We start from the raw sequence: 17860 nt of genomic DNA, 5'->3' as shown, positions 1-17860 counted from the left end.
CCTGTCCTCCAAGGTCCTGACTGGAGACCCCTCATGCCAGCACCTGGTTGGGCCTCCCCATGGCTCCTACCACCTCCTGCCCCTTCTCTATCCTCACCTCCCACTGCTAGAGTCCCTTGGCAGCTCCTAGGGTCACAGAGAGACATTCTGTGTCTGTCTGTTCAGGACACCCTGTGCCCCACTGCGTTTGTGTCGGCTGTTTCCTCAGCCCGGGCCGCCCGGTCCCTGCTCCTCGGCCCCATCCCGCCTGGCAATCCCCGTTTACCTTCACCTTTCCCAGGATCCCTTGGGGCCTTGCCTCTGCTTTCAGCACCCTGTGTGCTGATACCTCGATGGCAGTGCTTATCACGCGTGTTAGGTGACTGCTGATGCGCTGTCCCCCTCTGCCCCATGCCCCACCCCAGGCCAGTTTTCCCTCCAGGAGAGGTGCAGGGCCTTTCATCCTTTGCCCGGCCAGCCTGGGGGATGCTGCTGGCCTTTGCCCCAGCCTCTGGGGTCGTGCACAATGCCCGGCCTCAGGGCTGGGGACAGAGTCCTCTCTGGGGCTGGAGCCGCTGGGGAGTGGTGTTCCCTGGCATGGCAACGATGGAAGAGACAGAAGCCCCCCACTTGTAGGGAGCTGCCCAGGGCTCCCCCTCTCTGGGACAGGCAGGGGAGCAGCCTTGAGGAAGGAAGGCAGGAAAGCGCCTCTGGTCTTAGTCTTGCTGCCCTAGAGCCCAGGAACTGGGGGTGTTGTGTGGGTGTGAGTGGAGGGGCAGAGTGGGAGCTGTCAGCTGAGGGGGAAAAGCAGCCGCGGGGCCTGTGCACACGGCATTTCCAGCGTTCCAGAATCCGGCCTTCTCTAATCGCCATCGACATTCCGTTCCATAGGCACTTGGGCTGACAGCTGGCCTTCTTTTAATAGCCACAAGTATTCTGGGCAACGTCCTAATCTCAGGGCATTCATAGCGAGCACATACACAGCTTGCAGCCCCGCCCCCCTAGGTACATCCCGTTTCCAGTCACAGAGAGGTACATGCCACTCACACTTGGTCACATTCTCAGCTTAGAGCAGACACATTAGGGCAGCACTGAAACCCATGCCCTGTGGTGTCAGAAGGACAGAAGCATGTGCCGGGCACATGGTCACACATTCACATACATGCGATATACATTCATCATAATATAGCCACCACCACCTGCTGTGTATGTGCACAGACAAGGTCACGCACACACACACGCTCTCAGGCGCAGTCACGTCAGGCTTGCTCAGAACACCTTGGAGTCAGAGATTCCCCCAAGACCCCCAGGTGGGCAAGGGAAAGCTGGGAGGTGCAGGGAGGGGGTGATTCCCAGAGGTCACTGGGCCTGCCCCCTTTCCTGACAACTCCCTGGGCTACTTGCTCCTGTCCCACCTTTGTACAGGTTGGCAGGTGTCAGACCCAGTTACCTTCCCGGGAGCCTCTGAGTCCCGTCCCTGGGGCCTGGGCAGGGCCTTGGCTTCCACATCATCCGGGCGCTGACTGCAGGGGGACCATCCGCTCACCTGCTGGCCAGCCCCCCAAGCAGCTGTTGCTTCTGTGTCCATCCAGCCCTGGGGAAGGGGGAGAGTCGCTGTGAGGTGAGGGGGGCATTTGCAGCATTGCTTCTGCCCCCTTCCTGGCCAGGCCTTTCTCCATTCTCCCTACAATAGTTCACTGGGGTGGAGACCATGACACTGTTTGCAGGGCTGCTGGTCACCAAACCTTTGCAAACTGTGAGTGTGTGTGCTGGGATGTGTGTGTGTGTGTGTGTGTGTGTGTGTGTGTGTGTACATGCTGCTTTTGTGATTTCTTAACACATGGGATGAGCACGTCTTCATGAGGTTCTAGGCCTCTTAATGGATAAGCTTCACTCCTTGATGTGCGCTACAGTAGTTCAGGGATTCTGACAGCTCCTCCCTCAGCCCCTTCAACTGAGACCCCCAGGGATGGGGGCAGTGGGAGGAGGTCAGTGGAAGCTCTTGGTGAGGCAGGCCCAATGATGGACGAGCTGGGACAGGAGCCCACGGCACACAGAACTCTCTTGGGGACCTCAGGGGGCATCACAGTTCCAGGCCCCAAGTAGGTGCTGGCAGACTGGTAGCTCCTATGGCTGACCACAACGTGGTGGGTCATTCACGGGCACCCCATCTAGTATGTAGAGATGATGGCTTTCCCTTTTGGAGAGGACACAGAGCCTCAGAGAGGGTGAGTAGCCTGCATAAGCTCACACAGTGAGACTTGAACACAGGTACCCTGGCTCCAGGGCCAGTGCTCCTTCCGCTGTATCCTCTGAGCTCCTCAAGTCTCCCTCCTCCAGGAGGAGCGGCCTTAACAATGAGGATGATGGGCTTGAGCTCACACCTACCTGTCTCTCTAGCAGCCCATCTAGGGAAGAAATGCTCATCTTTTCGATCTGAGACTCTAAGGCCCTGGGATAGTGCTGGTAGGGAAAAGAGTTGGCTTGGAGTGGGAAGACCCATGTTCAGTCCCAGCCCTGCTGCTGAGTGACCTGGGGCCAACATGTTGCCTCCCTGAATCTAGTGCCCCTGCCTGGCAGGGAGGATTGTATGAGGGAAGGCCATGTGGAGGCGGTGAGGGGCTCTTCCTGCCAGTGACCCAAGTTCCTGAGGGTTCCTGAGTCTCAGAGGCAGGCCTGCCTAGAGACCTGAGGCTGGACTAATTGAGGAAAGATCGTGAGATGCCAGCCAGTGAGGGCCCAGCCTCCTTACCACCTCGCTCTCAGAGCCCAGGGATGCCTGGCGCCTCCGTCCAGAGATCCAGCTGAGGTCCGAGGCCTGGCTACTCAGCGTGGAGCGATGGGTGGAGCGGTAGCTGGTGTATAGGCCAGTGCGCTGGCCTGACACGCCCAGCAGCACCCCCAGGCAGGGCAGGTGCTGGGCAATGGCCAATCTGGAAGGACAGCACATCAGGTTAGGGGGGTGGACAGATGGATTCGAGGAGATGGGGTGGGTGGACAGACTGACACTGGGCAAATGAAAGTGGGCCAGGAGCCACTGGGGAGTCAGGGACATTCAGACACTGGGGTTATGAAGATGGACAGACAGACACTGGGTCCATGGACGTGGAGGCAGAGCCTTAGGGCGGCAGGTTCAGCCAGATGCTTGGTTTTAGCTCTCAAGTGGCTGGCCCAAGCCACAATTCTGCAAATGGAGACCAAGAACACTTCTGAGCTGCCTCTGAGTTTATGGACTAAGGCCTGCAGCTGGCCTCTGCAGGGCCGCTGAGTTACTGACACCACCAGGCAAAAGGAAGCACTGAAGGCCCCCTCGTGGAAGAGGCCAGCCCTGCGGGGCTTCTATCAGCAGAGAGTGCTCCGGGTCAGAACCAGTCCCAGGCCGCTACCACGGCCCGGAAGCAGAACAGAGCTCTCCCTGCTGCGACCTCTCCAGGCTGTCACTGTCCGGGGGCCTCTCTTGGCAGCAGGCAGCACTGCTGATCAGCCATCCTGGTTGCCTCTTGGCCTCAGTTTTGAAAATCCAGTTAGTACTGGACACTGCCCAGGGAGCTCTGATGTCCCCCCATGCTGAGCCCCCTAGGAAGCTGAGGTAGCAGAGGGGGTCACACCAGCTCCAGATCCCACCCAGGGTCACGAGCTGTTCTCAGTAGCTAGAGTTCCCATCCGATGCAGATACAAAGGACAGGAACGATGGCTAGCCTCCACCCCCATTTATAGGCCCAGGCCCTCCATGCCCATGAGGGTGGGCCTGGGGATCTGGGCCTGGGTCCTGGTGGAGGGTCCCACCTGTACTTGGGGTGGGTGATGGCGTAAATGATGGGGTTGTAGATGGCAGAGGCCTTGGCAATGACAGCTGGCACCGAGTTCATGTAGGGCGTCAGGATATGTGCGTACCTAGGACAGAGAAGCTGAGGTCCCCCTGCCAGCTGACCCTCCCTGGAGACTCCACAACCCACCCGCCCGCTCAGGCACCTTCTTCTTCTTAGGCCAACCAAGCCTTGCCAGGGCACAGCCCAGCCTGGTCCAAAGCGGCATAACTAAGTCATTCCCAGGGGATGCACTGTGATGCCAAGGAGAATTCTGATCTGAGGTGAATGGGAACCCAGGGAGCGGTTGAGGGAGTGGTGCTGAGAAGATGTGCCAGAGTGGGGGGTCTCACCAGGTCCCACAGTTCCTTGGAGACTGTGCTGCTGCCAATAACCCCACCCCTCACCCTCAATGACTCTGGCCGTCTGACCAGCCCTCCCCACACCCCATCAAACCCTGATGCCTGCTGCTCCCCTGGCCCTTTGGGAGTTATTGCAAAGGAGGGCCCGAGAGGGGACCCGAAAAGGTCTCATACCCAAACACCTGAAAGGATTCACAGTTCTACTGTCTCACGTGCTCATGAAGTCTGGCCAGTGTCCATGCTGTGCAGGTGTCAGCGTCCCCAGACACTAGCCACAAGAAACCAGAAGCTCTGGGAGGGCTGCATGCTCCCCAGGGGTCTGGAAGGACCTGACAGCCGTTGTAGGCCCTCAGGCCAAACCCACTGTGGCCCAGAACTCCCAAGCATGTCTCCTAGCCCCTCCAGGAATAAGGCAGGCCCAGCTCAGGTGGGGCGTCTCACAGCAGCAGGGAGAATAAGGCTACGAGGCTGGACCTAAGGTGTGAGGATGGCTGGCTTGGGCTTGGGCTTGGACTGGGGGCAGAGAGGCTGCCCCAGGGTCCCTTCTCCCACCCTTCCAGCCCAGCCCAGCCCCTTAGCCACTGCTCACCCAGCAAAGCCCATCAGGGCGACAGTGGAGTAGGGGGCCCAGGAGAGCACAAAGAGAAGGATGACCAGCAGCTCGATCTTGGCCATTTTCCACTCATTCTGTAGCCGCTGCCGCTGCCGGGGACACTCACTGCCACCCTCGCAGGTCCCGAAGGTCTGGAGAGCTCTAGGAAGCATGCAGAGTCTGGGTCTGGCCCCACTCAGCTTGCAGTGAGTGCCAGGGCCATGGCTACTATCGGGGAGCCTTCTTGGACCTGGCCATCCTTTCCATGCAGCAGCCCTGACACCCGGAAAGTCCCCCATGATATCCAGGCTAAGCTGCCTGCCTGTGCTTCTACCTGTGGTGGTTTCTCTTTCCCCCAGACCCCTTGGCCAAGTCTGAAGCCCTCTCTTCAGAAGACCCTATCTCCTGAGACTTTTCGAAGCACCGAGTTTGCACCAGTCTGTAGGGAACCCACCCCATAAGCACATGTGCTGAGCTGGTCTTTGCCCATCTGAGTCTGGGAGTGCCCTGGGGGGCTGGATACAGACTGAGCCACGGGAAGCCCTGGTGAAGGGGCACAGTCCTCCTCCCATCAAACCCCTCCTTTGCGCCCAGCTCTTACTGGCCCGTCTCTCGGATGGCCTTGAAGATGAAGATGTAGCAGTAAATGATGATGAGCAAGGGGAGGAAGAACACAAAACAGAAGAGCAGCATGGTGTAGGCGCGGACGGACGGCGTGAAGCTCACGTAGTCCCAGGAGCAAGAGGTCAGCAGGCCTTCGGGCACATAGGCACCTGGGAACCAGGGGCAGGGCGCTCAGCCTCCAGGGCAGTGCTGACCCAGGCTCCTGATCCAGCAGGAGCTTTGGATGTGGAGGCTGAGCTTCTCAAACACGGGCCCCGGCCCCGGCCCCGGCCCTGTGCAGCAGAGCAAAGAAACTGGGCACGTAGAAGGGAGTTTTCCAAGCTGGTGTTACTAGAAGATAGCTCATGAAGCCCACTGCTGCCCAATCTTACCAGTTTGGAAGATAGACCTCACCACAGCCCCGGGGTCTTACTCCCTCAGACTTAAGCCAGCTTCCTGGTCCCTCCTTAGAAGGGTAGGTGCCTGCTGCTAACCCTTCTACCTGCTGAGGCCTCATATCCCAACCCTTGCCTGTCTGATGTATTGCAAACTCAGCATCAGATGTACCTGTCACTTCCTGCCAGTCAGGAACCATGTGGTCTTCCCTTCTGTGTATGGGGAAGGGAGCCCAGGTTAGCCTCTGATCGCTGATGGTGCAGCCTCAGTTCCCCCTGCTGCTAGTCATGTCCCCTGAATGTCCATTTGCCTGAGGCTTCAGCAGTCCCCTGGCCCCTCCTGCCAGCTTGGGGACCCAAGTCCACCTACCTGTCCCTTGAACATGCCCCTCCCAAATTATCTTCCCGTCCCCTGGTTCCCTGAGCTCACTTACTCCAGCCAAAGAAGGGCGGCAGGCTCCAAGCTAGGGCATAGAGCCAGACGCCCAGCAGGACAAGCGCGGCCCGCCTCTTGGACACCATCCCGACGGTGGCCAGTGGGCGTGTGATCACCAGGTAGCGGTCCAGGGCGATGGCCGTCAGGGTAATCATGGAGGTGATGCCAAAGAGAGCCCCACAGAAGGCATAGAATTCACAGCCTGTGGGCATAACTCCCTGACCTCAGTGCTTGGCAGGGAGCCGATCAGATACCCGAGGGCAAGGAGGGTGTGTGGATGGTGTGTACTTAGCTCCAGCACTGGCCTCTCAAGGAAAACAGGCCGGTGTTCCTCTCACCCTGCCTGCCTGCATCTGACAGAGGCTTGTGGAAGCCTCTTGCCAACTCGTGAGTCTGAGCAGGGTGCTACCCACCCATGGCCCAGGAAGAGCATATCACCGTCTCATCTGGGCCACCCTCCACTGTGGACATCCCCTGCCCCAAACCTCCTCCTCCCCCCAGCAGAAGGGAATTCCAAGTGTCTACCTGCTTCTCCAAAGAGCCACTGCTTATAGAGGCTGCTGGCGAAGAAGACGGGGGCCTGAGTGAAGGACATGAGGAAGTCGCTGACTGCGAGGTTGATAATGAACATGTTGGCAGGTGTCCTGAGGCCTCTGCTCCTGGGAGGGGTCAGATGCTGTCAGGAGGAGCTTCTTCTGGGGAGCTTCCCTCAAACACATGTGCACATGCATGCATACCCATGCACACATGTGTGCTTGCACTGAAGCATGAGCTGCTGGGTCACAGACCATCCCGCTGCCCAGCAAGTACCAGCCAAACAGTTCTGGAGCCTGGCATCATGGGCAGAGAAGTGAGACCCTGCAAGGCAGCAACTCATGCCTCTCTCGTCCTCCTCTCCCAGCATCTTTGCAGTCCTCACCCTCAGGGCTGGCAAAGGGGAGAGGAGCTGATGATGGTGTCCACGGGTCAGGTACTTCCACGAACCCTGTCTCTTACAATCATCCATCTGTGTGTCTATCCCCCTCCTTCACTTTGCAGTAAGAACACTGAAGCTTCCACCCGTGAGGCAGCTTGTGATCACAAGACTCAATAAGTGGCACAGTCAGGATTCACTCATTTGCTGGGCACCACACACACAAAAACTTACTTAATCGTCACATTGACTCCATGAAGTAAGTGACAACTCCATTTTGCAGATAAGAAAAGTTGACTCAAAGGAGATAAGTAATCTGCTTAAAGTCATTTCAGCTAAGGGTTATTCACGCCTCCACATGCCCATCTCAGCCATTCAGCTGGTGAGTGGGGCAGGTAGAGAAGGAAGCCAAGGGTGGTGGGAAGGCTGGCTGCTAAAGGACTGGAAGACTCAGGATCCCTATACCAGGGCTGCTCTTTGAGTCAAGGGAAAATGCCCACCGGGGCAGGTGATGGTGGAGGTGAACAGAGGGCAGAGCGAACAGGCAGAGATGTGTGTGTGTCCTTCACAGGGCGTAGGGGGTGCACCTGGGGCCCAATCGGATATGCCACTCAAGTTGCTCTGGACTACTTTTGGGCTCCTTTCCTGGCTTTGAAGGCTAGGCTCAACAGTGCCCTGGCAGAGTTGGCACCAGAATTTCAGTCCTGTGTTCTGCCCCATCTCTTCCTGGCTGGCTGCCCTCAGTGCCCAGGCTCCCACCCTGCCAACTGGGCACCTGCAGAAGGTATAGATGACCGTCAGATTTCCCAGCATCCCCGTAAGTCCCACCAGCAGGATCACCGTGCCCAGGGTGTAGTGGGCGTGGTCTGGAACATCAACCGTGGGGAAGGGGACCCAGGCAGCAGCCTGAGCCCTGACTGCCTGTGGAGAGACAGAGAAATAAGGGCATCCCATGACCTCATCACTTCCAAATAGTCCTGAGAAGAAGAGTTAGGGTTCCCAGTGGGGCAGAAGGCTTAGAGTGGCAAAACCATTTGCTCACACAGCTTGCAGGCAGCTGAGCTGGAATGGAAACATGGGTTTCCCTAAAGTTGAGCGCAAGCTCCTATGGCCCAGAGGCAAAAGTCTTCTAGAATTATGCTAAGATTACCTGTTGGAGGCTGACAGGACAGACAGACACACGTTTGGCAAGCAGGGACATGGCTGGAGTGGCTCCATGTTTCCTAGAGAAGGCAGAGCCCTCTCCTAGGTGGGTTCCTCCCTTCTGTAGGGGCCCCATCTCAAACACCTGAGACAGTTAGCAAATGTATTCCAGTCCCCTCGTACGTGTGGAGGCGCAGTCAAATTAATGAATGAATTAAAAAATAATAATGTTTTTTAAAACAGAGAATTTATGGGGAATTCTCTGGTGGTCCAGTGGTTAAGGAATTCGTGTTTCCACTGCAGGGGGCACAGGTTCGATTCTTGGTCAAGGAACTCGGATCTTGCATGCTGTGTAGTTAAAAATAAATTTTAAAAAATAAAAAGAAAATTCAGCCCTCCCAAGTCACTGAAGGGAGGTCATCATCCTACGAGGCCAGAACAAAGGGCCTTACAGACCTCCCATCACAGCTGCTTTCCAGGAATGGGAGTGGCTTCATCTCTGTCCTGCCCTGGCTCCTATAGCTACTGGAGCCTTTCCTTCCTGTCCAGAACCTAGGCCAGCATTCCACAGCCCTGAGGGAAGGCTCATCACTCCCCAGCTAACGGTGGGATGTTGGGGGATGGCCCTGGGCCTGGCTAGGATGGTGGAGGCAGGAGAAGGCACCAACACCTCACTCTGGCCTGGGACAAATCCTGAGGCCCAGAGTAAGCCTTCCTCTTTGGAAGGCTCTGGGGGCATCCTACCACCTCCAGAAAGAAATGGATGGGCCATTCCAGCCCTTTGTCCCATAAGGCTGGCCTTTCTGTTCCTCAGATGCTCTCCATGGCGAAGTAAAACTTGCCACACTCTCCTCTATTGGTCTTTTTGCGTAGGACGGGTTCGGAGAGGTTCAGTAACATGCCCACCATCCCAGAGCAGAGCTCAGGCCTTTCTATCTCCCTGTCAAAGCCCCTGTTGTCCCTAGGAAGGGCACCAGGGGAGGGGAGGGAGGCTTTGCATGCACACACTCGCCCCAGGCTTACCGTGGGGCTGATGGACGGAGGGTGGCCCAGGCTGGAGGCGCTGCTCCGGGAGCTGTCCCACCTGCTGGAAGAGGCTGGGGTGGCCAGGCAGCTGGATTCCTGCACCGGGCCCAGCGGGGCTCTTGGCCCTGAAGGAGGGTTCATCCTGAGGTGGGCTGGTCCTTTCTCAAGCCCACAGAGAAATCAAGGGCACCAGGAGTTCAGGACGTTAGCTGTGCCCGGCCTTCCAGCTTTCCCCCATCCTTAGCACCCCTTCCTGGTCTGCCGGCTGTCTGCTCCTGTGTCCAGCGTGGACCCAGCCTGGAGCTGTTCTTGGGGGTGGTGGCTGCGCTGTGTCCAGTGAAGCACAAAGGAGAGAGTGTCACAGTTATGGCGACTGAGAGTCACAGGGTCCGTCCCCACCTTTAAGTAGCGGAGCTGGGCGTGCACATGCCCAGCCGCTCGGTGCCTCGGCTCCCTCAGACACAGGTCCCTGAAGATGGCAGTATGCATGTGTGAATGTGTGCAAGTGTGTGTGTGTGCATGCAGGGAGTCTGAGAGCGTGTGTCTGTGTGAATGTGTGTGTATGTGTATATTACCGAAGAGATTGCTAGGCTCTGGCTCTTGGACTTCGCCCTTCCCTCTGGCCAAATTTCTTTTTCCCCGAGCTCATCAAACACAGCTTCTGCCTCCCCTAAGACCCCCCAGCTCGGGGTTGTCTGTGGCCTATACTCAGCCTTTCCACAGGGCACCCTCTCATGTCTGCCCACATTACCCATCACCCCTTCACAACCATCCCGTGCAGGACCAAGGCTGGGCACCTGAGGTCACAGACGCAGAAGCTGAGAAGATGTGCCAGAATATAACGCAGCTGAGGGGAGATCAGATCATAAGGCAATTTTTGTTTGTTGCTTTATGATCATAAACTTTTTCATTGAAGTGTAAATAGGGAAAAAGAAACAAAACCCCCACAAAGCTGGTAGAAACCTGGGAGCTTCCCCAGGCTGCAGGCCCGGCCTGAAGCAAGTGAGTGTCAGAGGCGGAGGGCCACACTCACAGTAGGGGCAGAGTGAGAGCCGTGGAGCTGGAGCAGACGGGGGCCATGCACTCTGCCTCCAGGGCATCTGCGCTGCTTCCAGGGACGTCCTATGTGGTCACTGTGTCCTGGGGCACAGTGCGAAGATTTGAGGAGCCCTGGAGTGGAGAGATATGCCCTGTCCTCTTCCTTGCCCCCAAGTCTTTACAAACAGCTCCCGAGAGCCCCAGATTCGGGCGGCCAGGGCAGGCGATGCCTACCAACAGGTGCCAGCTCATGGTTGAGATGCGTGTCCTCCCCAGGCCCCTCATTACAGGCTCACCATGGTGACGCAGGAGGCTGGAGGAAGAAGCTCAGTGCAGGGTCAGACAGGGTGGGGGTCTTTGAGGACCAGTCCCACCAGTTCCCACCCTGGTTAGTGCACATGCCCTCAGAGACGGACCTAACTTTCCTCCTCTCCCAGTGCTGAGGCTGAACTCAGGGCTCAGTAACACCCACTGGCTCCTGGTGCTTCTGTGGCCCCGGGGTCCCCTGAGTTAACAACAGAACAGACACACACACAGCTCCTCTCTCCAAGGCCTCCCCCTTTCTCCTGCCCATCTTCTTACAACCCATTCTTCCTGCTGCAACCCTAAAGGTGTTTGGAAACACAGATTCCATCAGATAATCCTATGCTTAACCCTTCGATGGCTTCCGTTGCTCTAAAGTCATAGATAAAGACTGAATGTGGCGAGGTGGTGAGGAAAATACTACAAACGTCACCGAGTATATAGGGATAAGAGGGGGGTTTTATTGGGGAAACTAAACCAAGAATCAGCAAGAAGAGGTGTGCCATCCCCCACTCAGCGTCTGCGTGTACAGGTCAGGCCGTCCTCACAGGGGACTGTATGCCTAGGCAAAGACCTGCCTCCCCTGCTACCGTCCCTTTTGAAGGCAATCTCCACAACAACCTTGCTTCGAGAACTAGCAGCCAAGCTCAGGCGCCAGGCAGTCTGGGTGTGGCTGCCAGCCGAGCAGGGAAGTGTCTGAGAGCGCCAGCTGCCAGCACCTGGAGACCTTCCTGGAAGTTAGGTTCAGGTCTTGGGGGAAGGGGAGTTCTGATCAGGGAGGCGGTCAAGTTCAGCTGCAGATCCTCCTGCTGAGGAGGAGCCAGCTTGGTGCCTGGTGACCTGAGCCTCTGGGCCCGCCCACCGCCCCTGCACTCTCGCCTCTCTGGGCTGGCCTCTCAGACCACAGACTACACACAGTCCTGCGGTCACCCAGCCCCTGCTCACTCGCTGCTCTGGAATCTTCCTCTGCCCCTTCTCTGGGTCTCAGCTCAAACACCACCTCTTCCAGGTGTCAAGGAAGGCATCTTGGAGTCTGAGTGTTCACAGCCTCCTGTCCATCTCCTGAAGCACTTAGCAGTGGTGGTGTTTACTTCATCTGATTGTGTCTGTCTCCCTCTCTAGACTGCAAACAGGTTATTTGTTTCACTGTCGTGACCTAATGCCCAGCAGAGTGGCTGGCACGTTGTCTCAGTAATGCAAAAGCCTCCCTGGTCCTCGATTCTCAAAGTGTGGTCCAAGGACCAAGCACATCAGGGTCACCTGGAGCCTGTTAGAAGTGCTGCAGACCTACTCAGTCAAGTGATCCAGCTATCCATTAAAGGGGAAAATGCTGATCTAGATTTTCCAAATGACATAGGGACTGGTGACAGGTAGTGGAAGCCTGTCTGAGGCATCCAGAGATTAGCAACAGCGGGGCACCACATCCGAGGCTGGGAGGACAGAGGGATTCCAGAGGCTGGAGCTGCCCCCAGGGTGCCCAGGGAGAGGGGGCTCACAGCGGGGCGAGGGAGCTGGAGCCTCCGTGGGGACATGGCTGCCAGCAGAGATGCCACGGGGAGCAGAACACAGGGCACAAACGCCCACCACTCCCCTCCCTGATCTCCCGTCTTCCTCAGGTGTCTCGCAGTGGCCAAGCCTACCTGGGAGCCAGAGGTGGGGGGGCCTGAGAGATGCGGTTCTCTCCAACAAAGCAGAGCAGGGAAGTGTTACGGAGCCCACATGTGTCGTCCCTCCACGCCACCCCCAGCGGCCACGGTAGCCAGTGGACAGTGTATGTTCCTCCAGCCCTAATACTGGCCAGGAGATCATCCCTCTCACTTCACCTGCAGACACTGTTCTTTAACTTCTCACCCTATCCCAGGGGCTGCTCATGGAGACATGGCCCGTGCCCTGGGTGGGCTGTGGTGCCAACCGCCTATTCAGCCTCCATGTTTCTCCTGGACCGGCCCAAGCCACCCTCTGTTTAACCCGGCCTAAGAGTTTATGGACGATCATACCCATCCCCCCCACCATCCCACTTGCCATGCCAGGGAGATCCGAAGGTGTCGTGCGCCTTGTGGTACCCGGAGCCCTCGCCCACAGCTCTACACTGATTTGCTCTCTGCTCTTCACACTTTGCTGGTGTGGCTGGAGGTGGGAAAAGCTTTCCAGGCCCCTCACTCATGGGGGAGCACCAGGGACATAGGAAGGGGGAGGCCTGAGAGCTCCTCTGGGATGAGAAAGAAGGCTTGGGCATCTGCGCAGCCAGGGGCCAGGGAGGCAGGGGGATGATGTTTGATGTTAGATCACGCAGGAGTCAGAAACGTCTCGACAGTGGGCCCTCAGCAGACATGTAACTGCACTTGTCGAGGGATGGTGACCAACCAGCATCATGACACTGTCCACAGGGCCCTGATGACGACTTCACCTACAGGTCTCCCGAGTTCCAGAATTCCTGTCCTCTGCAGAGAAGCTGTAAAAGTCCTTGTAAGAAAAGCCTCATGGTCCTGCATTTCTGGGATTCTGGCCACAGCACCCAGCATCCAGGGAGGGAGGCAGGCCTTCCTGCCCTCCAGCCTGGCCTAGCAGACAGCACAGTAATGCCATTCCCATCCTGTCTACTCCTGGGGATCAGTTTCCTCATCCTGGGGCTGGCCAGGACTATCTGGTTACCCAGAGACTCCTGGGAAACTCCCTGCAGCTGTTTCCAGGGGAATATTAAGTGTCTCAGTGAACACGTTCCTGCAGGCACCCGGCCAACCGCTCACCTGGACCCTCCCTCACCAGGAATCTGCTGGATTCCAGGCAAACCCTGATAGGATAGGGCCCTCCTTCCTTCCCTTAGCCTGAGGGAGAGACCATAAATGAGAAGCTCCTTGTATCATATAGCAGCAGTGTTGCTCCGCTCTTCTAGCTGCCCTGGGCTCAGGAGTGCCATCCATTCCTCCCCCAACCTGGCATGTACCTGCCCACTGGGAGACAGTCAATTGACCTGGTGGTCTGTCAATGTCTCTGTGGCCGACCTCTGTCTCTGGTGCTCTCTCCACCCTCACTTCCCTTCTGGGCGCTCCCACTGAGTTCTCTTCTATGCAGCCTGTGCTGGCCAAGTGGGGCGGGGCAGGGCAGGTGGGGAGAGTTTAGGCCCCAGTACACAGCCGTGTGGGACTGTCTTCTGTTTCTGGGTTTGACACCTCCTGGTCCTGCTGGCCCAGGCGCTCAGGGCTGTCCCCTCTGAACCCACGTTCCATTCCTGCTGATCCGTGTGGGTCATTTCAGTGAGTCCGGCCCAGGAGTCTTCAGCTTCATCCTCATCCTGGTGCCATGCCTTCATCAAACAGCTACAGCAGTGTGCCACGCCCTGAGCTGGCACCACTCACAGCGTCTGCCCCGGGCAAGGTCACCCCTCTGAGAGTGGTCCCTTCCCCCGCTTTAGCTGGAGGCTTCTGTTGAGGGAGTCGGGGCCAGTTAATAGGTGTGAGAGAGGTTCAGGAAACAAAAAGTCATGGAAAACATAAGTAAGGCCAAAAAAACAAACCTTTAACTAGAGAACTGACCACACACTCTAGAAGGGCATGTGGGTGTTAAAAAAAAAAACCCTTCGAGTGGGTGGTCCTGTATTTCACATACCTTGGGCACACACAGAAGCCCATCAAAAGCAAGAATTTGCTACTGGACTTAACGAAATTTAGAGTGAGTGAATTGGGTGAATGTAGTCAAAAAATACAAACTTCCAGTTGTAAAATAGCTAAGACCTGCGATGTAGGGTTCAGATGGTTAATAATACTGTATTGTATATTTGAAAGTTGCTAAGAAACTAGATCTTAAAAGTTCTCATCACAAGAAAAAGACTTGTAACTATGTGTGGTAATGGATGGTAACTAGACTGATCGTGGCGATCATTTTGCAATATATACAAATATTGAATCATTGTGTTGTATCATATAATGTTATGTCATGAAAACAATATAATGTTATGTCAATTGTATCTCAGTCAAAAAAACAAACAAACATGAAACTCACTCCTTAGCACCTGTGACATTTTCTAGTTGAGCACTCTACTTGGGGCACACAGAAAGGCTCGATCTACCCTAGGAATTACTACATACTTGTTCTGATCTTTTGGTGATCTGCTGGAACAGCAGGAAAAACAATTTTCTTCTTCAAAATTTTTAGCTGGGGACTTCCCTGGTGGTCCAGCGGTTAGGAATCTGTCTTCCAATGCAGGGCACATGGGTTCGATCCCTGGTTGGGGAATTAAGAGCCCATGTGCCGCAGGGCAACTGAGCCTGTGCGCCACAAGTAAAGAAGCCTGCACACCGCAGTGAAGAGTGTGCCTGCCACAGCTGAGGCCCCGCACGACACGACTAAGACTCAGTGCAGCCGAATACATAGTAAAAAAATTGTTCTGTATCTGTTTAAGAAAAATCTTCTAAACAGTGCATGTTTACAAAAATGCATACATACGAAGCTACACACCTTAAATATATTAGAAGAGCCTCCTGTGGGGAAGAAGGTCATGAGAGTGGGGAATGGGGATTAAAAAGGAAATAAAAGGGAAAAAAAGACTATTAAAAAACATTTTTTTTAGCTGATCTTAACCACAATCCCAGGGAGCAGGGAGCCTGGTGGGCTGCCGTCTCTGGGGTCGCTCACGACTGAAGCAACTTAGCAGCAGCAGCAGCAACCACAATTCTTAGCTGTTCCCCATGGAGTGAAGCATTTTTCCGAGGGCGAGAGGAAGGGAGGAAGGTACACATTTTGACTTAGGACAGTCCGGAGTGATTTCTGACTGCTCAGAGCGCACAGGTGTAGACGACAGGATGGAAACCTACAATTAGCTAGAGATGTTCTTAGTGAAGAGTGATTCTGGATACAACGTGTGTCTGGGTCTGTTCCCATTGACCACCCCACAAACCCTCCTTTATCCGAGCGTGGCATGAGTAGCACTGGAAGACTTTTGAATGAAAATCCTGCATTGAAATCGGATTTGTCTTTTGATGTGACAGTAGACATGTCAGCTTTGGGAGCAGAATCCGGAAACTGTCAACACCGAATTTCCTTTCGCGTCTGCCCAACGCTGCTCCTATCCATAAGCGCCTGGGAAGGAACAAGCAGCATCTCTGAGGCTCAGTTTCCTCAGCCCTAGAATGAGGCGCTAAAACTGCTCTATTCATAAGGAAGTGCATTGAGGACACTAGCAAGCTACCCCAGCGTCAGGGCCCCGGGCTAACAGGGGCTGCCGCGCCTGGAGCTGCACATTTTGGACAGTGCAAACATGTGCATCATCGCCAGAGCACGACGGGATCACCCAGGCCTGCACCGCCGCGTGGAACTTTGTGACTTCGGGCAGCTCCTACCTTCTGAGCCTCCTTCTTGCCTATAAAATGGAGACAGCAGTGCCAGCCTCATTGGCTCCGATGACTGAATTGACAAGAGTGACTCAGTGAGTCACCTGCACAGTGCCCGGAGCCTGGCAGGCCTTGGCACTGCCAGCCCCCGTGTCTTGCACCTGGTTGCTGAGGCTTAGGGTGGTTACCAAGCCTTCCCTTCTCTCTCTGCGGCCCAGGCAGGTCTTGTCACAGGCCATTTTGTGGCAGACTCTCCGGGAGGCGGCATAGGAACAACAGAAGGAAAGGCAGGTATGCGGACCACAGCCCCTTTTCCAGAGTGGGGAAGTGAGCTGGCATGGGAGCTTGTAGCCAAGCACGCCAGCCCCACAGCCTCCAGGGGCCCCAGCTCCCCTACCTTTAGGAGCCACGGGGGTTAGTTCTTTGCAGAGCAGTGAGTGCGTTGGTGGGGAAGGTGCTCATTCTCTCCTTTCGCAAAACCAGCTAATCCCAGGAGATGCTAGCAATTTCAGGCAGCCAGAGTTAGGGGCTGGTGTTGGCTGGCGCCTTCCACATTAGGGTCCTCAAACTCAGCAAAAATTGCAGGGTCCCCCAGTCCTCTGTCCTGTCTTCCCTTCCCTGCTTGGTCCGGTTCGGGCTCTGGGCTGAGCACGCAGATGTGCCTCTGTGAGACTTCTAGGGCCTCTCTTCTCTCTCTTCCCACCCAGTTCTCTGTCTTCTGCCTTCACACCCAGCCCCCAGTGCACGCTGGAGTCACTTGGGAGTTTAATAAATTACGACACCTGGAGCCCAACCCCAGAGACAGCTTTAGTTGGCCGAGGGTGTGGCCTAGGCATTGGGATTTTTAAAAAACACTGCTGAACACAAAGTGATAGGCACCAACCCCCATCTTTATGTCAGTGCCATCCACGCACACATCTGGACTTACACATCTGGACACGCTCCTGCCCTCCCACCTGCTCTCTGCTCCGTCTCCTTTGTTCATTGCTGCTGCTTTGCAAACTCTCTGTATGGTCAAGCCACTCAACATGGTGGAGCTCTTGCTCTCTGTACATTCCCTGCCTGACCAGTGCCTACTTCATGTAGGTCTTGCTGCTGCTGCTGCTGCTGCTGCTGCTGCTAAGTCGCTTCAGTCGTGTCCGACTCTGTGCGACCCCATAGACGGCAGCCCACCATGCTTCCCCATCCCTGGGATTCTCCAGGCAAGAACACTGGAGTGGGTTGCCATTTCCTTCTCCAATGCATGAAAGTGAAAAAATAAAGTGAAATCACTCAGTCATGTCCGACTCCTAGCGACTCCATAGACTGCAGCCCACCAGGCTCCTCGGTCCATGGGATTTTCCAGGCAAGAGTGCTGGAGTGGGTTGCCATTGCCTTCTCCGTCACGTAGGTCTTAGGCATGTGATTGACCTTCCTATGTACTTGCTCCAGGCCCCAGCTGTTGACAATTCTCATCAAGAGGGCGGTGAGGGGCCTGCCCCCCTATCAGTTTCCTTGGTAACTAATGAGCCCACCTGATGTCAACTCTTCTGTAACTGGTGATCTCTCCTTCCACCAACCCCCCAGGAGCAAAGACTGCTGCCCTGTTTTATCCACCGGCTGCCACTCACTATGGTGTGTCCCTCCAGGACCTAGCTTCAGACAGGTAAGATCCCCCTCCCACCCATTAAACCACAGATGTCTCTATTGCTGACTCCTGGGCAAGTACAGGCCTGAGGGGTGTGGCCCAACACTCAGCTTGCTCAGGGCACTGTCTGGGTTCAGACCTCAACCAGCCTGTTTGAGCCCCTGAAAAGTGGGGGAGATGGGTGGTGAAGGAGGTCCAGTACCTGATGCTGAGGGGCAGAGGGGCACAGAGAGGAGCCTGGTGGCAAGGAGTGAGAAAAGCAGATACTATGAGGTAGGGGACCAGGCAAAAGGCAGGGTTCTTAGCCTGG

The 17860-nt window shown here is 55.9% G+C and overlaps 1 protein-coding gene across 1 annotated transcript; it reads right to left on the bottom strand.

Annotated features, from left to right (window-relative positions):
• Positions 1-1344: 1344 nt before the first annotated feature.
• Positions 1345-9588, bottom strand: OPN4 (opsin 4). Its single transcript, XM_061405553.1, has 10 exons — positions 9253-9588; positions 7840-8007; positions 6935-6945; positions 6699-6832; positions 6172-6375; positions 5341-5512; positions 4737-4901; positions 3766-3873; positions 2732-2912; positions 1345-1573 (listed from the first exon to the last, which is right to left on the bottom strand). The coding sequence occupies exons 1-10, from the start codon at positions 9394-9396 to the stop codon at positions 1376-1378; spliced, it is 1485 nt and encodes a 494-aa protein (XP_061261537.1). The 5' UTR covers positions 9397-9588; the 3' UTR covers positions 1345-1375.
• Positions 9589-17860: the final 8272 nt, after the last annotated feature.

The sequence above is a fragment of the Bos javanicus genome, chromosome 28 (assembly GCF_032452875.1).
Source record: "Bos javanicus breed banteng chromosome 28, ARS-OSU_banteng_1.0, whole genome shotgun sequence".
Classification (NCBI taxonomy): Eukaryota; Metazoa; Chordata; class Mammalia; order Artiodactyla; family Bovidae; genus Bos; species Bos javanicus.
This window is presented reverse-complemented; position numbering and strand designations above follow the sequence as displayed.

Excerpts from the sequence above, each read along its gene's own strand:
- OPN4 (XM_061405553.1), bottom strand. The coding sequence starts at position 9,396 with ATGAACCCTCCTTCAGGGCCAAGAGCCCCGCTGGGCCCGGTGCAGGAA. Across the intron at positions 6,376-6,698 it reads GTGGCTCTTTGGAGAAGCAG|GCTGTGAATTCTATGCCTTC; the intron begins GTAGACACTTGG and ends TTATGCCCACAG. Across the intron at positions 5,513-6,171 it reads GCCGCCCTTCTTTGGCTGGA|GTGCCTATGTGCCCGAAGGC; the intron begins GTAAGTGAGCTC and ends CCTGGTTCCCAG.